This window comes from Tachypleus tridentatus, chromosome 13 (genome assembly GCF_004210375.1).
Source record: "Tachypleus tridentatus isolate NWPU-2018 chromosome 13, ASM421037v1, whole genome shotgun sequence".
Lineage (NCBI taxonomy): Eukaryota > Metazoa > Arthropoda > Merostomata > Xiphosura > Limulidae > Tachypleus > Tachypleus tridentatus.
The window spans coordinates 260,551,523-260,575,397 of NC_134837.1; the positions used below are offsets into that span (position 1 = coordinate 260,551,523).

The following is a 23,875-nucleotide window of genomic DNA, read 5'->3' on the forward strand; positions in this document are numbered from 1 at the left end:
CTACAGTTGACACTACATTAGAAGACGCTCTCGGTTTTCGTCGTTTTCACGAGCCGCACGAAGAGAAAGGGAGGCTGTAGGCTCGGGCACAGTTATCGAATTATGACTTACCTTCGACATTTGTTACCAACGGGTTACAAAAATGATGACCAGCGGCAGTTCCGGCAAGTTTTTTTTCGGGTTTTCCGTTCAGGCTATGCCCATCCCGTGCCTTGTTTCTTTCGTCCTAACTTACAGCAGGTCAAAGGGTACTCTGATATGTAAAGAAATCATTTGTCTCTTACAAAAACTGATCTATTGAGCAGAATTTATTTATTTTGTACGCTGGAGAAAACGGTAAAAATAGGGACCTCGTTACACCGAAAACAGAAGTAATACAATGGAAAGCTTATTAATTAGACAATTTATTCGTTTTTTGAACTTCGCGCACAGCTACACCAGGGCTAGCTACACTACTCGTCCCTAATTTAGCAGCGTAAGACTAGAGGGAAGGCAGATAGCCAACTCTTGGGCTACTCTTTTATAAACGAATAATGGGATTGACCGACACATTATAATGCCCCCCTGGCTGAAAGGGCCAGCATGTTTGGAGTAACGAGGATTCGAACCCACGAGTCTCAGATTACAAGTCGAGTGTCTTAACCACCTGGCCATGTCGGGTCTAATAAAAAAGAAATAACACAGGGAAATTCCTATTAAATAGAAAGAAGAAATACAATGTAAATTGTCATAACCAAAGAGAAGAAATACAATGCAAATCAGATAGTAGTAATACAATGGAAATCATATTAATCAGAGAGAAGCATTAAAATGGAAATATTAATCAGAGTAATAGCAGTAATACAATGGAAATCTTATTTATCAGAGTAATAGCAGTAATACAATGGAAATCTTATTTATCAGATAGTAGTAATACAATGGAAATCTTATTAATCAGATAGCAGTAATACAATGGAAATCGTATTAATCAAATAGCAGTAATACAATGGAAATCTTATTAATCAGGTAACAGTAATACAGTGGAAATCTTATTAATAAGATAGCAGTAATACAGTGGAAATCTTATTAATCAGATAGCAGTAATACAATGGAAATCTTATTAATCAGATAGCAGTAATACAATGGAAATCTTATTAATCAGGTAGCAGTAATTCAATGGAAATTTTATTAACCAGATAGCAGTAATACAATGGAAACCTTATTAATCAACTAGCAGTAATACAATGGAAATCTTATTAATCAGGTAGCAGTAATACAGTGGAAATCTAATAATCAGGTAGCAGTAATACAATGGAAATCTTATTAATCAAATAGCAGTAATACAGTGGAAATCTAATAATCAGGTAGCAGTAATACAATGGAAATCTTATTAATCAGGTAACAGTAATACAGTGGAAATCTTATTAATCAGGTAGCAGTAATACAATGGAAATCTTATTACTCAGGTAGCAGTAATACAGTGGAAATCTTATTACTCAGATAGCAGTAATACAGTGGAAATCTTATTAATCAGATAGTAGTTATACAATGGAAATCTTATTAATCAGAGAGAAGAAATACAGTAGAAATATTATTAATCTTCTGCTGAAACTGTTTTTCGTCTGACTAAGACACTCTAAATATCTCCATGTTTAAATAAATCGGTTTAAACACAACAGTTATATAACTACAGCATAAAAACGTTGTTGCTTCCCATTCATTTGTCTTCTCTTGTCGGCAATTCTTAAGTTAGTCAGGCCCTTTGGTACTTTTTGGCCAGGGACACCCTATGATTGCGGGGACATACTTACGCTACTGAACATGAAGTGCATAATATTCTGTATGTTTTAATTACATAAAAGTGTAAAACATAACCTACATAATGTTCTTTTGGGGACTTAAAGAAAAGATCTTACTTCGCAGCACGACAATGAACTTTGTTACCAATTTTAGAGTTCGTTTGCTTTTTTTCAGAAGTTTGTGCAAAGCTACTAGAGAAGTGTTTGTGCTGACCGTCTTGAATTTAAAGCAATAAACTGGAGGGAAGGTGACTAGTCAAGAGCATCCACCGCTAACCCTTGAGCTACTTTTCCACTGACAAAGAGTAGAATTCACCATTACAATAATTACAGCGTCTCAACAGGAGAAAGACAAAAAGTTTAAATGAAGAGATTCGAACTCGGGTTTGCATATTAAGGGTCGAGTGTACTAACAACCAGACGTCGCCAGACCTCATCTTTAGAAAAAGAGACATAATACACTGAAATTTGTTTGTTTGGAATTAAACACAAAGCTACACAATGGGCTATCTGTGCTCTGCCCACCACGGTTTTCGAAACCCGGTTTTTAGCGATTGAGTCCGCTGTGCCACTGGGGGATTACACTGAAATATTTTAGGGATAAGACCTTGGAAATGTTTTTTTCTCCGAAAGGTAATGATGTGGAGACACATGATGACCACTGCCTGTAAGAAGTTACATCGTTATCTTCTCAGGTCATCAAGATAAGGCAGTAACTTCAAGAATAAAGCGAGAAAAATTAATATATTTCAAAACATTATAGTTGTTTGTTATAAAACACAAAGATACACAAAGGGATATTCGTGATCTGCCCATCTTTGGTATCGAAACTCAGTTTCTAGCGTTTTAAGTTCGCAGTCATGCTGCTGTGCCACTGGCAAACCTTTTATGTAAAGCAAGATACGTTATTTCATACAGTGAAATTATAGCCTAATTCATACTCTTTATTCATATTTTACAAAGGTCATTCTCATGGGTGGTTGCGCAAAAATCATTTTTAAAGGTCATTCTAAAGAGTGAGACGAAAAACGTGTTATTCTCTTAAGCGATAAGTAGCATATTTCGTACTTAGCGATTATAACAATGAAATATCTCTCTTTTTTATGGAACAAGGAAAAACTGTTCTTTTGTTATATATTACAACTGTTTTAACCTAACAACAAGTACGTTATTCCATTAGAAGACTAGCACTCACTATACTAGTCACAAAAGGTATTTGATCCAAGTTCTACAGTTCGATATTTTACTAAGTGTTTGAGGAGTCTGTTCCAAACAAGCAACATTTTCATGGGTGATGGATTTTTTCTGGAAATACTCATGGATATTAAGGATAAAAACCATGATTAATTCTCAGTCCTGTCACTGGAGCATATCGGCATATTATTTTCATTATGAAAGTTCCCATAATCCTAAGACGAATCCAGTTTCATGCCGAGCATCTAATCTGACGTATACAGATATCAGTCGAAATCGTTTTAAGGGTATTCTGTTACAGCAAGACCCACTACTGTGATAGTTTCATCACATCTCATGAAATGTAAATATAAAGCTTGTTAGAATGTTGCACAAGGTTTATTGTTGTTTCTATTTGCAGGCAAAGCCATAATTTACCTGGGAAATGTCTTAAAATATAAGTGATACATAACTGCATTGCCATTAAAGGTTACGATGTGTTTTGAAGGATCACCTTATATTTACTTGTTTTTAAAAACATCTAAAAAATAAATTTATGATGTCCGTAGTGAGTGACGTCAAAATTATTCTGATATTTCAGACAGATATGTAGTCAGAAGTAGGGGTTCAAGTCAACGTATAAAAAAACAGAACTATATAAAAAAACAAATTATCAGTCACCTCAAATTAACCAAGAAAAACACACAATGGATCCAATAACTAACGACAAGAGAAAAACTTGAAACTTAATAGCTCAAGTGACTGAACTCATTTCATATTACGTTCTTTAATATTATTAGTGAAGCACTTGGGCAAAAAAACTAATAATTACATCAATTAACTTTTGGACCAACCGCCATTATAAACATAAATCATACATTGCAGGTTGATACTAGTTTTTATTGAGTGTGGTTATCACAACACAGAAACATGTATACTTTAATAAAGCACGTCTTTTGTCACCGCCCTTTTCTTTAGTGTGTCATCAATTATGTTTCATTGTTTTATTTTTTGTATTCTCTTCTAAAACTGTAAACTACAGGGTACTCCAAAAGTAATATTACCAATGGGATCATGGAAAGTCGTTCTGAATAATCAAAAACGGGAAAAAGCTCAGATAAAAACGAAACCATTACAAACTGATGGCTATCACTTAAATATTAGAGATGGCTAGTGTATATATGAAACCTTTGAGCAGCTTTGCGCGAAATTTAAGAGACAATTTTAAATAAAAATGATTTCACTCATACAAGATCAAGAAAACAAGAAGGTTTTGTTTGTCTGTTTTTGCGTAAAGCTACAAAAATGGCTATCTTTGTTTCGAATTTCGCGCAAAGCTTCACTAGCGCTATCTGTCCCTAATTTAGTAATGACAGATTAGAGGGAAGGCAACTAGTCAACATTACCGACCGCCATTTCTTGCTACTCTTTACGAACAGATAGCGAGACTTGTCATCACCGTATAATGCTCCAATAGCCGAAGGAGATTCAAATTCGTGAAACTCAAATTGCGAGTCAAGCGTTATAACCGTTAGAGCATGACTCTCTTGGGGGGTGAGTTGTAAAATAGAAACAATACTGATTCTCACTCTCGATGTTAAAATGATTGAAATGTAATAAAGTTCTGTAGATTATTGAGTATAGATAACGTCTGCAGCGATTAAGATTTATTTATATCAAATCTAATTTTAATTGATGGACAAAATAACAAGGTGTTTTTTTTCGATTTTTTTTTGAAGTTCTACTAGTCGGACTTTCTCATAATACGATATTTCCTTGCTGAGAGAACTGTAGGTTTTTACTGTGATACACAGTTAGTTTACTGACTTGTAACGATGCAAACTGGGATTCAGTGATTGCAAAGGAGAGAGGATCGAGCCTCTGTCTTCCAAGCCTTGTACCTCCAAAGTGCACCTTTTCGTCTGTGGTACAAATTGTCAGTAACTACCCAAAAAATATACTTGGTTCCACATCTTGCTCGCTGTGAGTTTCAGCTTTAAAATGAATGGAACACAAGGTCTCGTATGACTTTACAGTTAAATAATAATAATATGCTACTAAGTGTTGATACACAAAAAAAATCACTGATTGCATAGGTAAATAAAAGGATCAATTTACTTCCTATGGATTTTACCTTATATATCATACCTCAGGGGGAACCTACATTCTACTTCCTATGGATTTTACCTTATATACCATACCTCAGGGGGAACCCACATTCTACTTCCTATGGATTTTACCATACATATCATACCTCAGGGGGAACCTACATTCTACTTCCTATGGATTTTACCTAAAATATCATACCTCAGGGGAAACCTACATTCTACTTCCTATGGATTTTACCTTATATACCATACCTCAGGGGGAACCTACATTCTACTTCCTATGGATTTTACCTTATATACCATACCTCAGGGGGAACCTACATTCTACTTCCTATGGATTTTACCTTATATACCATACCTCAGGGGGAATCTACATTCTACTTCCTATGGATTTTACCTTACATACCATACCTCAGGGGGAACCTACATTCTACTTCCTATGGATTTTACCTTACATACCATACCTCAGGAAACCTACATTCTACTTCCTATGGATTTTACCTTACATACCATACCTCAGGAGAAACCTACATTCTACTTCCTATGGATTTTACCTTACATACCATACCTCAGGGGGAACCTACATTATACTTCCTATGGATTTTACCTTATATACCATACCTCAGGGAACCTACATTCTCTAAAGTTTTCTCTAAACACACACACACAAGACAAAAGAGGCTTGCCTTATGATTTTTGAAAAGCGTATTTGTTGTTGATGAGCCCGTGGTCTGTCTGTCAGTGTTCTCTACATATTCGCAGTGGGATTTGATTCCCCGTGGTGGACAGCGTGCAGATAACCCATTATGTAAATTTGCGCTTAAACAGACCAACCGCATAGCAATGTTAATAAGCTCATTTCAAAGCACTAATAAATGAAAGAATATTAGGAACGTAAATGAACAAAAGTTTTTAATTTTCCAAAATATTTATTCACCTGTTGGAAAAAATCAGACTTGAAATAATATGAGTATTGTTTCATATAGACCACAATCTTCGAATTATCGATACATTAGTCATCCCTCTATTCCAGTTACTAACTTTTTAAAAAGGGAGGTCAGGGCGCTTTGATCGCAAACTGACGGTTCGAGTCCCGTCACTGAATATGCTTCCCCCAAAGCTGTGTGACCATTATATTGTAACAGTCAATCACAAATTTCGTTGGTAAAAGAGTATCCCAAGAGTTGGAGGTGTGTAGTGTTGACCAGCTGCTTTTCCTCTAGTATTGGACTGGTATAGCCAGGTGGTTTGGGGCGCTTGATTCGTAATTTGTACGTCTAGAGTTTCAACCCCCGTCACGTCAAACATGCCCGCCCTTTCAGCAGTGGAGTGTTATAATATAACGGTCAATCCCACCATTCGTTGGTAAAAGAGTAGCCCAAGAGTTGGCGGTGGGTAGTGATTATAGCTGCCTTCCCTCTAGTCTTACACCGCTAAATTAGGAACGGCCAGCTCAGATAGCCCACTTGTAGCTTTGCGAGAAATTCAAAACCAACCAAACAAAGACCCTACTCTATCACTTTTATATTAGGAATGGATGACACAGATAGCACTCGAGTAGCCTTGCGCAAAATTCAACGAAACATAGAAACAACCTGATAAGATAATTATCTTACCATTAAACACGTTCCTCAGTGGCTCGACATTAAATTTAAGGTGTCTTACAGCATTAGATATAAGGGTTTTATCAGTTCATGTAACCCATTGTGCAACTTTTCGCTTAAGATTTAGAAATAAGTATACGTACTAAAAATAATAACTTCTCAAGAGTTTTCACTCTCCTGTTTGATATAGAAAACAGTTTGATAACAGCTAAAATAGATGGTTGGTTATCTTCGAATGACGTAATTGGATAAGTGCGTAAACTTTTCTTAGTTGAAACTAGAAAACTCGTTCATTCGAAATGCTGTAAACATGTTTCCGTGTGAACTTTTTCGCTTAACAGGTGTTTATGTTAAACAGGTGAATTTTAGGCCTTTGTTTTCTGAGCTCAGCTGAGCAAGTATTATAAGTTGATCTCTAATCAAACCGTTCCACTCAATCAAATACAAGATATTTCTTAGATGTTCCCTTTAGTTTAGGCAAGGTTGAATGACTTGTGTTTCAAGTGTAGACGTGATGCGTTTGTTTTGAGAAATATATTTTATTATACAATTATTTAAGTCCGAAGTACAAAAAAATGGAAAAAATTTGCTGTAAAATCATTAAGACCGACTGTTTTTCAACAGTATAAACCACATCTAGTCCTAGTGTTTCAACAGCAAAGCACCCATTCTGTCCTAGTGTTTCAACAGTATAGCACCTATTCAGTCCTAGTGCTTCAACAGTATAGCACCTATTCAGTCCTAGTGCTTTAACAGTGTAGCACCTATTCAGTCCTAGTGTTTCAACAGTATAACACCTATTCTGTCTTATCCTATATTACCGTTAACTAGTAGAACTAATGACATGCATTATCACTGTCTGTCACAAACTTATCTTTTGGTTTCCGACGTAGCAGTAAATTAAAAACAAAACTTCTGATGTTCAATGTCTTTAGATGAGCAAAGACAGAATCAGGCTTAGTGTGATTTCAGAAAATAAAATTAATTTATTGATAAAATGCATATAAACAATGTGCACAAGTTTGATCACGTTAGGAGCTTAAATAAATGCTAAAGATAACAAAACAAAGGTGACAACTGGCACCAGTTGTCTGACACAATTAAAAAAACTTTACTAAAAAGTGTTTCAACAAATAAGAAAGCTAAAGTGTTGACATTTTAAAAGTATTCAGGTCAGTGTAAAAATGAGTTGCATTGGATTGGTAATATGCTTAAAAGTAGTGTAGTGTTACAGGAACGTCATTGGTGGGAAGACAGCTAATCATCACCACCACCGCCAACACTCAGGCTACTCTTTTACCAACGAATAGTGAAATTGAACGTCACACTATAACACCCCACTGCTGAAAAGGCGAGCATGTTTGGTGTGAAGATGATTCGAACCCGCGGCCCTCAGATGAGGAGTCGAACGCCTTAACCCACCTAGCCATGCAGAGCCCAATGTAACTGACAAATCAGTTTTTAAAGAAAACAAAATGCATAAGAACTGTTTTCGGATTTACGTAGTAGATGAATAAAATAATATTTGAAAAATAAAACATATAAAAATTAGAATATAATAAAAATATTATACTGAGTTGAATATGCAAAAATTATTTAAAACCATTTCTCCTAAAGAATATTTTAAAAAAAAACGTGGATATCTGACACGACTCTTTGTCGTTAACGTTAAATATAACAATTTTTCTAATCTGAAATAAGTTTAAGTAAAATATAAAGTACTGGTGTATAGATTTGTTTTGAATTTCGTGCAAAGCTTCTCGAGGGCTATCTGCGCTACCCGTCCATAATTTAGCAGTGTAAAACTAGAGGGAAGGCAGCTAGTCATCACCACCCACCGCCAACTCTTGGGCTACTCTTTTACCAACGAATAGTGGGACTGACCGTCACTTATAACACCCCCACGGCTGAAAGGACGAGCATGTTTGGTGCGACGGGGATTCGAACCCGCGACCCACGGATTACGACTCGACTGCCTTAACCACCTGGCCATGCCGGGGCCTGGTGTATAGATTGGTTAGTTTTCTACTTCTAACTTTTTATAAATAGAAACGTTACAGATTAGTTACAGCGAAAGGACTAAAGCTTACGACGTTTATAGGTGTGGACTTAACGCTTGGGCCCGGTATGGTCAGGTGGTTAAGGCAGTCGAGTCGTAATCCGAGAGTCGCGGGTTCGAATCCCCGTCACACTAAACATGCTTGCCCTTTCAGCCATGGGGCATTATAATGTGACGGTCAATCCCACTATTCGTTGATAAAAGAGTAACCCAAGAGTTGGCGGTGGATGGTGATCACTAGTTGCTAAATTAGCTATCAGCTAACGCAGATAGCCCTCGTGTAGCTTTGCGTGAAATTCAAAACAAACCAAACAAAACTTAACGCCTAACACCACTAGGTAACAGCACTAGTTTCTTGAACGTGTGTAAAAAAAAAAAAAAAAAGTTTCAACTTTATTTGTTTAACGTATGCATTCTAAAGACGGCTGGTATGAATGTTAAAGCTTTAATTCGAACAAAGTTTAACGTACAACGCTCGGTGATTCTTTAACTTTAGAATGTTAAATAATAGTTTTCACCATACTTCATTCTTTAGAACCAGTTTTATACTCGGGTGCAGGTTTTAGAAACCGGTTTCACACCATTGCACATGTTTTAGAAGCAGGCGTTATAAAATGAAAGAAACGTTCATATTTTAATGTTAGTCTTTACGAAACGTGAATTCATGGTTCCACACCCGTTGCCTCTAAAATCTTCTTCAAACTTTAGGACAGTGAATTGGCTGTAAAAGTAATTGTCAAATCTTACTGTGATCGGATAACAGTTAACGGTGGGTACTGTTAAATAGCTGCCTTTCTTTTAGTCTATTGATTATAAACCTCTGAAACAAAATATCAAACACATCCTTTAGGCTATTAAATCAAAATTAGGGACGGGTTCTTATATGATAGAAATCTCATTTCTAGACAACTCATTGATCGGACAAAGATTTCTTCCTTATAATATAATATACTTGTGTAAGCTAAGTAAACATCTTGGGTTTAGATTATTGCTTTTTGCTGAGAAACCAAAGAAAGAGGAGCTGTCTTCTTTATTTTCAAGTTTCGATCTTGAAAAAAAAAATCTATCTTTACAGCTCAGGACTGAAACAACATGAAAGGAAGGCAATTTGTAGGGAAATCTCATATCTTCTTATTTTTGTTTCAATTTCTTATCGGAATTTGAAGACTTTCCTGCTTTAACGAACAGGCCGTTTCTATAGCCGTTGATAACACCGTGAAATTTCAGTTAATAACAACTTTATTGGTAAGCTTTTCATAGGGGGCGCTTCTTGTTTTATCATCAATTCTTGGCATTTTATTATTATTAATCTTTAAGCCTCTATCACGAGAACCCCCGGGCCCGGCATGGCCAAGCGTGTTAAGGCGTGCGACTCGTAATCTGAGGGTCGCGGGTTCGCATCCCCTTCGCGCCAAACATGCTCGCCCTTTCAGCCGTGGGGGCGTTATAATGTGACGGTCCATCCCACTATTCATTGGTAAAAGAGTAGCCCAAGAGTTGGCGGTGGGTGGTGATGACTAGCTTCCTTCCCTCTAAGTCTTACACTGCAAAATAAGAGACGGCTAGCACAGATAGTCCTCGAATAGCTTTGTGCGAAATTCAAAAAACAAACAAACAAACAAAAAACCCCAGCGGTATATCTGCGAACTAACAACTCTAGAAATCTGGTTTCGATATCCGTAGTGGGCAGAGCATAAACAGCTCATTGAGTGACTTTGAGCTTAACTACAAACAAAGTAATATGACGCTGGTGGCGAGGTGGAAATTTATTTTTCAAAACATTTTATGTTACTCTCATTTGTGACATTCTTCACAATACTTATTTTGTATTGAACGGCGATGTAACACTAGTAACTCAGTTTTCGATGAAAATGAGTCTTGTGCGTTTTAAAAATACAATCAAAGTTCGGCCCTTTGACTGCGTATGTTACTTATATTATTATCATACTACGTGTATTGTTATCGTATGGTACCTGTATTATTAGCATATGTTCTCTATATTGTAAATATAAATAGCCATTGTCCAGAAGATAAGTGGAACTTGAAAGGAAAACATGAGTGTGTGTGTTTTTTTTTTAGCAAACCAAATCGGGCTATCTGCTGAGCCCACCGAGGAGAATCGAACCCCTGCTTTTAGCCTCGTAAATCCTTATACTTACCGCTGTACTAGCGGAAGGCTAAGGGGCGAGCATGTTTGGTGTGACGGGGTTCGAACCCCCGACTCTTGGATTATGAGTTGAGCGCATTAACCACCTGGCCATGCCGGATATAGGAAGGAAAGCACAGGGAGAGTTAATGGTTGAAGTGTCACTATAACCAAGAAGATGACAGCTCGGTTCTTTGAAACCTATCTTCATGGAAAGAGGCAAAATGATTAACTTTCTCTGATGCAATGAATCATCCACCATATTGGAATACGATGAAGAACACTTCCGATGATTCCAGAAAAGAGTAGAAATCAGCAAGTGTTCAGAATAAAAGCAAGCTTAATGTGAGCTCCGTCTCTTAGCAGCTTTTATGTAGTTGCAAGTTACAGCTAGAATGGTTGATTGAGTCGCTGTTTATATGAAGAAATTGGTTGACAACAGCTGTTTCGGTGTGAGCTGAATTAGGTTAGTGGAGTGTAATTTTTAACAAATTTTAATATATAAGAACACTTCATAATTACAGTTAGAATCTTTTACACTTTATTAGTTATTTCGGCGAAAACTGTGTTAACCATTTATTTAACCACCATATATTAACTATTATTCTCATGATTCAAGAGACCTGGCGATCTAGCAAGCTTGTCATCTTCATCCCAGAGCGAGTAAGGTGACCCCTAGCGTCAACGAGAGAAGTCTGCACTAATAACGATTGATAATAACTTTCAACTGATAGTAAAGAAAATTATATAATAATATGCCAATCACGCTATATTTGTTATTTCCAGTGCCGACGAGGTCTTTCGTCAATACCAGCTCTCTTCAGGCTGACTGTGAACTAACACAAACAATAACGTTTGAAACGATACGATATTTATATTGCTTGACAACTGTTACAGTGTGAACTGGACTGAGTTTGTGAAATGTAATTTCATTTACGCCAGTGTACGTTAGAACGAACGTAAGGTCTATTTCTTGCTAAACACAAAGCTACACAATGGGCTCTTTGTGCCATGTCCATCATGGGTATCGAAACCCAATTTTTAGCGTCGAAAGTCTGTCCCATCAGGAAACGAAGGCAATAATTAAAAATGTACAGTTGTACACACTAATATGACTACTTCCACTAGAGGGCACTAAAATTAGGTTTGGCCTAGACTTGATTTACTCTACAATAAAATAAAACCTTATCGTTTATTAAATTCAAAACATTCAACAGTCCATTTTTTTTAGACAAGACAAGACTGGACATTACGACCAGGAAACAAGAGACTGCACAAAGTGAAGGTATGAGCTCTCGCCGCTAGATGTCAGGCTTAGTTGTAATGAAATTAACATTTTGCAACATCAAAGCAAGGACTCAGTGTATCATCACTAGGGGATACAACCTATATTGTGGTCAATACTGATTTCTGTTTCTATTCAGAAGCTATAATACCGTTTAGACTATTCATTCAAGACACTAAGTTCAGCCTTTACGTTATATGTATGATTGAAATTTAATCGAAGTATCACTATACAATGTTTATAAAGCAAGAGTGACAAATTAATTGACCTACGTGTTTTATAGTTGTTGTTGTTGTTTTTTAGAAATGATTCTGGCATACCATAGTTTGGATAATACGTATAGTTCCGACCAGAATGAAACATACTTTCCGAACACGTATTTCTTAACAGATTAAAAAATACAACAACAAAAACACGAGGACCTTAAGCTAATTACAGTTAGAGAAAAACTGATGCTAAGTAAGCAGTGAATGGGCAGAAAGATAGATTTGATTTCGATAAGAGAACTATAATTGTTAAACTACAAAAAAACTGGGGCTTATAACGTAAACAAGTTACATCTGAGATTAAAACCAGGAGTCAAGAATCTACACAAAGTAAAGATATGAACTCTCGCCGCTAGATGTCAGGCTTAATTTATAAAGAAATTAACAAAGTTTTGCAACATCAAAGCAAGGATCTATGGTTTGGTGTGTGTGTGTTTTCTTATAGCAAAGCCACATCGGGCCATCTGCGGATCCCACCGAGGGGAATCGAACCCCTGATTTTAGCGTTGTAAATCCGTAGACTTACCGCTCTACTAGCGGGGGGGGGGGGCGGTTTGGTGTATCATTACTAGGGGATACAACCTATATTGTGGTCAATACTGATTTCTGTTTCTGTTAATACTTGTATAAAAACAATTAAATTTAACCAACAGAAACTATAATCCCACTTAGTGTCTTCATTCATGACACTAAATCCTTTATTTCCCCACACACTTGTTTGTTTCCGTGATGACGAGAAAACTTACTTATAGAGAAAATTATATATGCGAAAAACGGCTGGTATGGGTAGAGAAAGCACTATGTAGAGGACCGAACAACGTTTCGACCTTCTTCGGTCATCGTCAGGTTCATAAAGAAAGAAAGAGATAACTGACCGATAGCTGACCACATGTTTGAAGGGGGTTGTGTAACAGAGTGTAGAAATATAAAGGGCGTGCTTAGATGTTTGATTATATTTATTAATATAGGTATAAAAGTGTTCCTTTGTATTGGTTTATTTTGGGCTTGAGTTGTTGTATAAGTAAGGCTTCTTTAATTTTGAATATATGGTATGCAGCAGTACATAGTGATTTCTCTACCCATACCAGCAGTTTTTTACATATATAACTTATTTGTTTGTTGTTAAGCACAGAGTTACACACTGGGCTATCTTAGCTGTGTCAACCGCCCCCAAACTTACCATTGCGCCACGAGGAAAACCATTTGTTTTGAAGCGCAATTTTCTAATTCTTGGTTTGTTTTACAATACTTTCTATCTAAGGATAATGACTGAGAGAAACATACTTATATTACAGAGTCCACCTGAGGCGTTCTTCTACAGATACAAATAGAGGATTGGGTGAATAGGATATTTACGTTTCACAAGCCGAAAGCCATCCTTCTTTTCTATAGCATTATATATGGAACATACGACAGTATCTTTCCTCTGACCAGTAGTTGAAAACTAGGGACAGCGGCAGACAGTCTCAGTAACTTATTGTCATAATAAGTATAACCAAAACTTCGTCGAATACACCTGTTTACACGCAGCTTTTTCATTTACTATACATGTTATTAGTAGTTTCATTTAACTTCCCTTAGTTTAGTAAACTGTTTCGATTAACAAGATGCATTTATATAATATACGTAAAACTGTCTTGTTTGGAATTTTGTGGTAATTTTACAGTTAACCATACAAAAGTTTTATTGAGAAATGTTACCGTTCGAAACTAGTGTTTTTGTTGATTTGAAGTTTAAGGAAGAGAGGAGGCGGCATGTATGACACTGAATATTGATGGCTTGTCATACAACAAAGTTTTGTTTAAAGCATTATGTATGTATTAAAAATATTAAGAATTTTTTTTTATTTATATCTTCATTAATTTTCTAAAAAGTCTTAATTTATATCATTAACTTTTCCCGCTAACCAGGTTTCAGCTAAATGTTTGAAGCAAGAGGTTTTTGTTTGTAATTTAACAGATGGTTTTGATAGCACACTGTGAGAATCCGCTGTTTTGAAACATTGAATCAAATTACAGAAACAAAAGATATTTACATCTTTGTTACGTTGCTAGGAAACCATCTTTATTCTTACGAATTTGCTTTGTTCTCGGATGTAATATAATGCAAAAAATTCCAGCTACATCATAATCAATATTTTGTAGACCTTGATAAAGCCCATGTAATATTATATAATACGAGCGCTGTCTTGTCTGGAGTAACTTGAAATTTCGACTTGAGGCCGTACGACTTTTCTTCTATATTTGTTAGTACTGATAATATATACTTTTAATATTAATATTACTTTAATACATATTACAAGTACTTTGGCGAGTTTCTATTAAACAGCAAAGCGCATCTGCGATGGCCATGCATACTTAACTCTATGTGATTAGGTTTCAAACATGTACTGACAAAGTAATATTTATTTACGATAAATAAAATAGTGTCTTTTTAATAACAAAAATAATCATAAAGCAGTCTTTGGTATCAAGTTTCTTTTTCATTCAGTTTTTAGTGCAAACTTAAAATCGAAATTTTGGTTCAATAATGATTCGTGAAATAGAAAATGAACAGCTCTTTTTTTTCAATCACGGTCCAAATTAATGCCAACCAATAGACGGTTATAACTGTCAGATTCTTTTCAAACTTCAATTACGTTGAAAACAATCAGCTCACGAGAAGATTTATCTCATTACCGGGAAACAATATTTCCATCACCAAGAGTTTTTTCCACAGATGAACAAGAGCTCTGGTGTCTTACAAATAAAGTCTTAGAATAATACAGCCGTTTGTAACAGGAGCCGGTTTGCAATAATGAATAAATTATAAACGCTCTAACTTTTAGAAAATGTCCTTAGTTTGTCTCAGTAAGAAACAAAAATATATTATACTCTTATTGCGTCTGTTTATTTCAGGTTGACTTGCGTATGAGAATTGATTCTGAAGTTGTACTATTGTTGTAAAGTAGCTTTTTTCTTTCTAATTTTACAATTTGGCCGGTAGATACCACTGTGTGATGTAGTGTTCAAATTACGTAAACAACGATAATGATGTTTGAACTAAAAGTAATACTAATAGGAAAATATCGAGTAATTTGCAGTCTCCATTTAATTAAACAAACCAATTACGTTAGGATGTCAAAGTTACTTAGAGATTAATAAACAACCTTCTGTCCAGGTAATCTATCCTAACTAGTTTATAATGTTTAAAAAAGTAGGAAATTATCTTATTTCCGTCGTAACTAAACTTGAGTGGGAATAAATAAATGTAGGCCTGTATACTTAACCTAAACCGTAACGTAAAGTTAGGCTTTGTGAGACAACTATACCTAATTTGATTTTCTGTTAAGATGGTATATTTGGGAAAATTATTCAGTGTTTTAAATTTAATGTAGCTTGTTTTCGTATTTAATAACATTTAATTTATACTTATGAGTAAAAGAAGGTTGTTTGGAACGAAAGAGACAACTTAGATATTGATACTACTCATGGTATTAGTAGCTTTCTAAGACTAAAAGTAAAAATATTAGGCTTAGAAACGTTTACTGTTATTCAACATTTGTTTAAAAATTAAATGCATTTAACAGAACAAGTAATGATAATTTGCGCTTTGATATTTGTCATAATTTTTAATAGTTAATGTAAAATAATATTCCAAGCTTCACATTGCAATTACGAAATTTAAACTTTCGAACAATTACAACTGTTTATCTCAATCCCTACCTTTTGATACAGTTGTATGTCTGCAGACTTACAACACTAGAAATCAAGTTTCAATACTCATGGTGGGCACAATACAGATAGCCCATCGCGTGGCTTTGTGCTTAACTCCAAACAAACGTACGTTTATATTGGTATATTCATTCCAGAATTATAGTGAATTGCAAGTTCCTATTTTGTTATTACAGATTTTATCAATAAATTATAATTATTCATACGATCTTTGGTATCGATAACATTATGGTTTAACGAGAAACTATACAAACCAAGAGTATTCCAAAGACTGTATTGTACAATTTAGTATTTCAAAACCTGCCTCATCAGATAACTTTTGTACATAGAAAGTTTTAATAGCTAATTTTGTGAAGTGTTTTTGTTTCGTATTATTTGGGTTTTACTTGTTAGTGCATTAAGGTTGTTATTTGGTGACATGTATTGTAAAGAAATTTTCTGTTCCGTCGTTTTCAGTTCCAACAAATCAAAAAGTATGTAACAGAGAGCAATATGGGATGTTAAAGGTCATCTGATTGGTAAGAACAAAGGAAGGACTCATTAGTGACATGGTAAGTAAGGCTGAAATTAAACTGGATATAAAAAAGCAGTTTTAGCTTTGAAAGTTAAAATTCGAGGTTGATCCCTTCGGTGGATACAGCGCGGATATCCTTATTATCCACTAGGCATAGAACTCATTAAAAGCCTTTCAGACAAAACTAAAATATCTGGACTTACGCACAAAGAGGTTTTGTTATAAATGTTGCGAATACACGAGGCTATTTGCGATACCGTTTCTAATTTAGCAGTGTAAGACTAAGGAGAGGGAAGGGAGCTAACTAGTTATCACCACCCAACGCTGGCTCTTAGACTAATCTTTTACCAACGAATAGTGGGATTGCCCGTCACATTATAATGCTCATAAGACTTAAAGGGGAAATATGTTTAGTGGAATAAAGATTCGAACCCACAACCCGCATATTGTGAGTCGAGCGCCCTCACCACCTCGCTATACCAACCTTCGCACGACAACCTTCAAATCACAACATGGCCATATATTCTGTTTATTAATACATAAAGGTTTTCAACACAAGGTCACTAAATTTCTCCAATAAACTAAAACTTTACTTCTAAGAACCACCACAAATATTGAATTATAATAGAGAAACATTATATTATTATTCACTAATTAATGTATCTGTGTGTTTCTTATAGCAAAGCCATCAGGTTATCTGCTGAGTCCACCGAGGGGAATCGAACCGCTAATTTTAGTGTTGTAAATCCCCGTAGACTTACCACTGTACCAGCAGGGGAACACTAATTAATAAAATGTTACAATTAATTTTGATAACAGCATTCTGCTTCTTTGCAATTTCGGTCTTAACTAAAACGTTATTACTTTTGATATTATTTATTATTACTATTCTAAAAAAAACCAAAAATCTATAAAATCAATTATATTTCACGGCATATTATTGTCCGAACTCACTTCAAATGAAACATTTTCTTAAACGAAATAAATCATACAGTTTTATGCGACTCTTTTAAACGTTGTGAAATTTTCAGCATAAGATAAATTTTATGTGGACAGAAGTTTACAAAAGTTTTAGCGGGATATTCTTTTGGTATGTATTTTGTCTTACATCACAAATTTTTATGGCGTCGCCATGCCAGAGGAAACAGTTAGGTAATCCCGTAAATAGAGGGCGAACGAGTCAGCTCTGGAATGGAAAGAGTGGCAAATACTTAATTACAAAAAATCATTTCGATATAATTAAAAGACGTGAAATGGTTCGGAAACAAGAAAAAGTTGTGAGTTTTCACGATACAGAACAGTCTTGCGATCCATTATCACGGTGAGCATGTTCTCGCATTTTTGACAATTTCTTACTCACTCGTCGAATCAGACTTCGACTGCGTGGCTCGCTCTTCTGGACTCCTTCCTCGGGACCTTTGGGTTTTCTGCTAGATGCGTGTGCACTGGAGCGACGATGAAAACCAGCAGAGTCTGACGGAACTTGCATTTTAGCGAGGCTGAGGAAGGATCGAAAGATTTCTGTGATGTTAACGCCATCTTTTGCAGAACATTCTAAGACTTTGACTCGAAGTCGAGGAAGTTCACAATAAACCCACTCAGCGACGTCTTCTTTTGGTAATTCTCGAAAGTCAATGGCCAGATCCAGTTTGTTCCCAACAACAACCATGGGAATCTCTTGAAAGTCAGCTCGCTGTTCCCGGATCTCTTCGAGGCACTTCTTAACAATTTCCAAGGAACCCTTGTTGGTTACGCTGTATACAAGAAGAAAGGCCTGTGCGTTGGCTATAGAGAGTCGTCTCATTGCTGGAAACTGCATGTCGCCAGCAGTATCCAGGAAATCCACTCTTAGGGTCATTGTGCCCAGATGAAATTCCCGATAATGCATGTCTTCCACAGTAGGACAGTGTTTCTCACTGTAGGTGTCGAAGAGAAATCTTTTGATGATAGACGATTTTCCGACAGCTGATCCCCCAAGCATCACCAGCCGCACGTGATGAGATGAATGTTCAGACATTGTCTGTAATCTTCTCTACAAAAATAACATAAAAGTAATAGATTACCAAAGTTATAATGAACGAAGATTAATTTTCGTTTTACTGTTTATTATTTTCGGAGAGTAGCATCATGAGATCGAAGTCTATTTTCACACAGACTACAAAGAAGCACATGTGCGTCATGAGATCGAAGTCTATTTTCACACAACTACAAAGAAACACGTGTATAATCATCAGTTCTGTTTAGTTTTAGAGAACACAAAGGAAATAAGTAAGTTCTTTACTTTAAAAATGTAACTACTAATTATTATTCCCACATAAAACCTTCTACTGAGTATTACAGCTAAGCTGAACTTACAGGGGCAAAGAAGACTGTCCCAGATGCTATTTGAATATAGCGAAAGTGCCTTAATGTTGAGATGCAAAAGACTTAAAGGGCAAAGTAAGCCTTCGAGGATTAAAAATATATCTCACTCAAGAATGGCTGGTATGGGTATTAAAACTTTTATTAAAATAAAATAGATAACAATGTTTCGACCTTTATGTATCTTTGTTAACCTGAAGATGACCTAAGAAGGTCGAAACTTTGTTCTCTATTTTATTTTAATAAATGTTTTATTACCCATACTAGCCATCTTGGAATACATTTTTACTTCAAATGGGTTTCTCGTCATAGCAAAGCCTTCGAGGAGCTGTGTGCGAAATTCAAAGCAAATCATATTACATTGGAATTTTGTTTGAAGTTTTCATTTGACCTCTGTAAATAAAAAACAAAAAAAAACACGACATTAACCTCAAATATGTCGGCCTTAATCTTTGGAAATTGTCACAAAGTATCACAAAGTGTTGTATGGCTTGGTTGAAGTATAAAGGAATAGCAGCCTAAACCCCTAATTTTGAAAATTACAAACATATATTATATTCGACCCCTAGTAAATTGGCACGGATTCCCTAAATTCGGAACGAGATTCCAGCTTTAAAGAGATAGATTTCTGGGCATGTTAGACCAAAGTGTATTCCCACCAAGTTATAAAAGTGATCAGTCCAAAAATGTAGGAGTGACGTACAATTGTAATTATTGTAATGAAGTCGTCAACACAGGAAATGACGCTTCTCTCACTTCCTTTGAGGGAGATATACGGATAGCTGATCCTTTGGGTGAAAAGAAAAATGGTATTAAAGTAAACGGAAATGAGATCCCGTTATTTAGTGTCTTTCAAAATATGAGAAGCATTTCATATATATACTTACCAACCTTTTGACTAATATTAGATGGAACAGCGGTATCTCACGGGCTTACAAGTCCGGCACACGATTCCTCGCAGTGGACACAGCAGGTGACTATCTCAGTGTGGTTTTGCCCTGAAACAAACAACCATTTAGCGTCTTTCAAAATATAAAAAGCATTTCATATATATACTTACCAACCTTTTGACTAATATTGGATGGGACAGCGGTAACTCAAGGGCTTACAAGTCCGGCACACGATTCCTCGCAGTGGACACAGCAGGTAACTATCTCAGTGTGGTTTCGCCCTAAAACAAACAACCATTAAAGAACTGCTACTTTAACGCATAAAATCAGATTTTTAATATCCATCACAATCGGGCCCGGCATGATCAGGTGGGTTAAGGCTTACGAATTGTAATCTGAGGGTCACGGGCGTTGTGGACATTGTGTCTGATGCTAGTGTTTATGTATTCTGCTCACGAAACCCTGGCGTTGCTGCAGTGTCCTTGCTTGACATTGTAGTGCGTCCCCTCGTAGGGCTCCATGGTGGGTGGGGTCAGTGGGCACCGAAAAGTTTTCCTATGGATCCTCCAAATAAAAATTTAAATAAAATAGTGAAAAACAGTCAATAGGTAAACGACCATGTCTTGAAGACTCTGATCAGAAATCTTCAACATCTGTACTACTAGTTGTACTTCATTTTCTCATCCTACATTCCTTTTCAGAGAAACCTTTGGGGCAAATGTCCCCCTTCTTTATTCAGAAGGGACTGGATGGACTTGCTGGCTCTCCAAAGTCAGTAAAGAAACTTCGATCTGGAGACATATTGGTTGAAACAGCCACATCTCAACACAGTGAACTCCTCTTGAATTCAAAGGCAATTGGGGATATACCAATTGAGGTTACACCTCATGCTACTTTGAAGTTATCACGAGGAATTATTGTTGAGAGGGATTTGAAGAACGTCCCTGAGTCAGAGATTCTTGCTGGTATCTCCACTCAAGGAGTTTCTGCAGTGAGGCGCATCTCCACTTGCAAAGATGGAGTTACACTGCCAACAAATATCCTCGTTTTGACATTTACATCACCACGTTCACCTGTCATCATCAAGGTAGGTTATCGAAATTGCAGGGTACGGCCGTACATTCCAAACCCTCTACGATGTTTCCAGTGTCACAGGTTCAGTCACTCAAAGACGTCACGTCGTGGTTCCCTGACATGTGCTCTTTGTGGTGGCAAGACCACGTTGCCTATGAGTGTGAAACCGATCCACATTGTGTCAATTGCAATGGTTCTCACCCTTCCTACTTTCGTTCTTGCCCTAAATGGTTGGAGGGAAAAGAGGCGCAGTGTTTGAAAATGACTCATGACATTACTTATCCTGAGGCTCGGACATTGCTGTCCACCGCTTCATCTCGGACATATGCTGTTGCACTTCGTTCCACCACCACAGTGGGCGTGCAGACAGATCTTTCACTGTCTCCAAAAGAATCGTTCTCAAGATAAATGAAAAGCCTTTTGACCTCTATGGTTAAAAAAAGTTGATGAATCAACTTCTACACCCATCTCTGTTCCTCCCATACATTCCAACAAACCCCAAGATTCACATGCTTTGGTTCCAAGTACAGACATTTCTTCAGATACATATTTTTCTCCCTCCCCAAGATGCAAAACAATCATTCGTTTGCGTCCCTAGTCACTGGAATCCCCTTCCCAAAACAAAAACCTGCTCAATCTACCCAGGGCAGGATCCATGGAGGTCTATAGACCTCCCCCAAATAAGAACAGTGAGGAAAAAAGACGTGGTCATAAACAGAAGGGTTCTCCAGCCAATTCGCCTACACGTCATTAAAAATGGACACCTTGATACAATGGAACTGTCCAGGTTTACATTCTAATGTGGATGACATCAAAACACTGATTGCTTCCTACCATCCTGTATGTCTTTCCTTACAAGAAACGTTTCTGAAACCTGCCGATACAGTCAACCTTCGGCAGTTTTCTCTGTACAGAAATGACAGGTTGTGTGATGGACGAGTACATGGAGGAATGGCACTGTTGGTTGATCAGCATGTGCCCACCCTACCTTTGTCACTCAACACACCCTTGGAGGCCGTAGTCATCCGTGTTTCCTTGGGCCATACCATCACTGTTTTTTCTCTCTACCTGTTTCTTGGAGAGACATATGATCAATCAGACCTTGGTTCTCTCATTGAACAGTTGTTGTCTCCCCTTCTAATCCTTGGGGACTTTAATGGACATCATCCCCTCTGGGGAAGTGCTGTTATTGATAGGAGGGGTCGCTCTGTAGAGCATTTGCTCTCTGATCACAACCTTTCTCTTTTCAATACTGGTGCTTTCACTTATTTTCATGCACCTAGTCAGTCCTTTACTGCTATTGATCTCTCGGTTTGCTCCCCTTCATTATTCTCCCATTTTTCATGGAGGATTGACAATAATTCACTAGGCAGTGATCATTTTCCTATACTTTTGAGAGAGGCTGGCCGTGGTCGATGCCACCCTACCCGCGTGCCCCGGTGGAAGCTGGTTCAGGCAGACTGGTCCACTTTCACTGCTCTCGCAGAACTTAATCCTGCCATCATATGTCAGCCATCAATAGACGACTGTGTAGCAGCAGTAACTGACTGTATTATATAAGCAGCTGCTCAATGTATTCTTAAAACCTCGACACGTTTTCCACTATAATCTCGTCCGTGGTGGAATCCTACCTGCCACATGGCACAGAAGGCTCAAAAACGGGCCTGGGATACTTTCCATAGATACCTCACACTTTCAAACCGTATCGCTTTCCAGCAGGCCCGTGCACATGCTCTGTGGGTGAGACGTCAAAGCCAGAAGGAATCTTGGATTAAGTTCATAACTGGCATATCTTCTACCACCAGTTCCAAACTCATATGGGACAAGATTCGAAAGGTCAGTGGGCAATGTAATTCTGTCCCCTCTCGATCTTGATCTCTGATGGCCAGGAAGTAGCTGATACCCAGAGCATCGCCGATACTCTATGTGAAAGCTTTTGCAGGGTATCTAGCACTTCTGCTTCTTTCTCCATCTTTTTAGCCATCAAGATTCGTGCAGAGCAATCACCTCTTTCCTTTCGAGCTGATTGTCTCTCTGACTATAATCGTCCTTTTACGCTGGTGGAACTCAAATTGGCTCTTCATTGGTCTAGCAGTACAATGGTCTGACCCAATGATATACACTATGATATACACTGTTTTTAACCAGCTCTGGGAGGAGAATATTTTTCCTAATGCCTCGCACCAGGCTATTATCTTACCTTTCTCTAAGCCTGGGAAAGATCCTAAGATTCCTTCAAACTACCGTCCAATTGCTTTGACGAGCTGTCTCTGTAAGGCCTTAGGGAGGATGGTTAATGCTCGTCTTGTTTGGTTCCTCGAATCAAACAACCACCTCTCGCACACCCAGTGTGGGTTCCGACGACAGCACTCCACCATGGACCACCTGATTCGACTTGAAACGTCAATCATAGAAGCCTTTCTCAAACGACATCTTGTATCAATATTCTTTGACATTGAGAAGGCTTATGACACAACATGGTGGTATGGCATTTTGCAAGACTTCCATATATATGGGTTACGTGGCCATTTGCTCATTTTTATTAAAAAAATTAATGGACAGGAAATACCAAGTTTGTGTCAGTTTGACACTTACTCATACCTTTCTACAGGAACTTGGAGTATCTCAGGGCTGTGTTTTGAGTGTCACACTTTTCAGTATAAAGATTAATACCATTACCGAACAACTCCCTCTCACTGTTGAATGAGCGCTGTGTAGACGACTTTCACATCTCGTGTCAGTCGTCGAACATGAGATATATTGAACGGCAACTACAAACCAACCTTCATCTTGTACTAAAGTGGACCACGGAGAACGGCTTTAATTTCTCTCTCTCTAAAATCGTTTGCACGCACTTTTGCCACCAATGGGGTATTCACCCTTATCCTGAACTCCGTATCAGTG

At 37.1% G+C, this 23,875-nt stretch overlaps 1 protein-coding gene across 16 annotated transcripts in view; it reads right to left on the reverse strand.

Moving 5' to 3' along the window:
• Positions 1-16,014: 16,014 nt before the first annotated feature.
• LOC143240703 (GTP-binding protein Di-Ras2-like) overlaps positions 16,015-23,875 on the reverse strand; it is a 43,277-nt gene continuing 35,416 nt past the window's right edge. For 8 of the 16 annotated variants that reach the window (XM_076483605.1, XM_076483597.1, XM_076483599.1 and 5 more), the window contains 2 exons: positions 19,895-20,005; positions 16,015-18,678 (listed from right to left, as the gene is read on the reverse strand). In XM_076483605.1, the coding sequence (XP_076339720.1) occupies positions 17,932-18,663 (732 nt within the window). In that variant the 5' untranslated portion in view covers positions 18,664-18,678; positions 19,895-20,005 and the 3' untranslated portion in view covers positions 16,015-17,931. The other 8 variants (XM_076483607.1, XM_076483603.1, XM_076483606.1 and 5 more) reach the window with 2 other exon arrangements.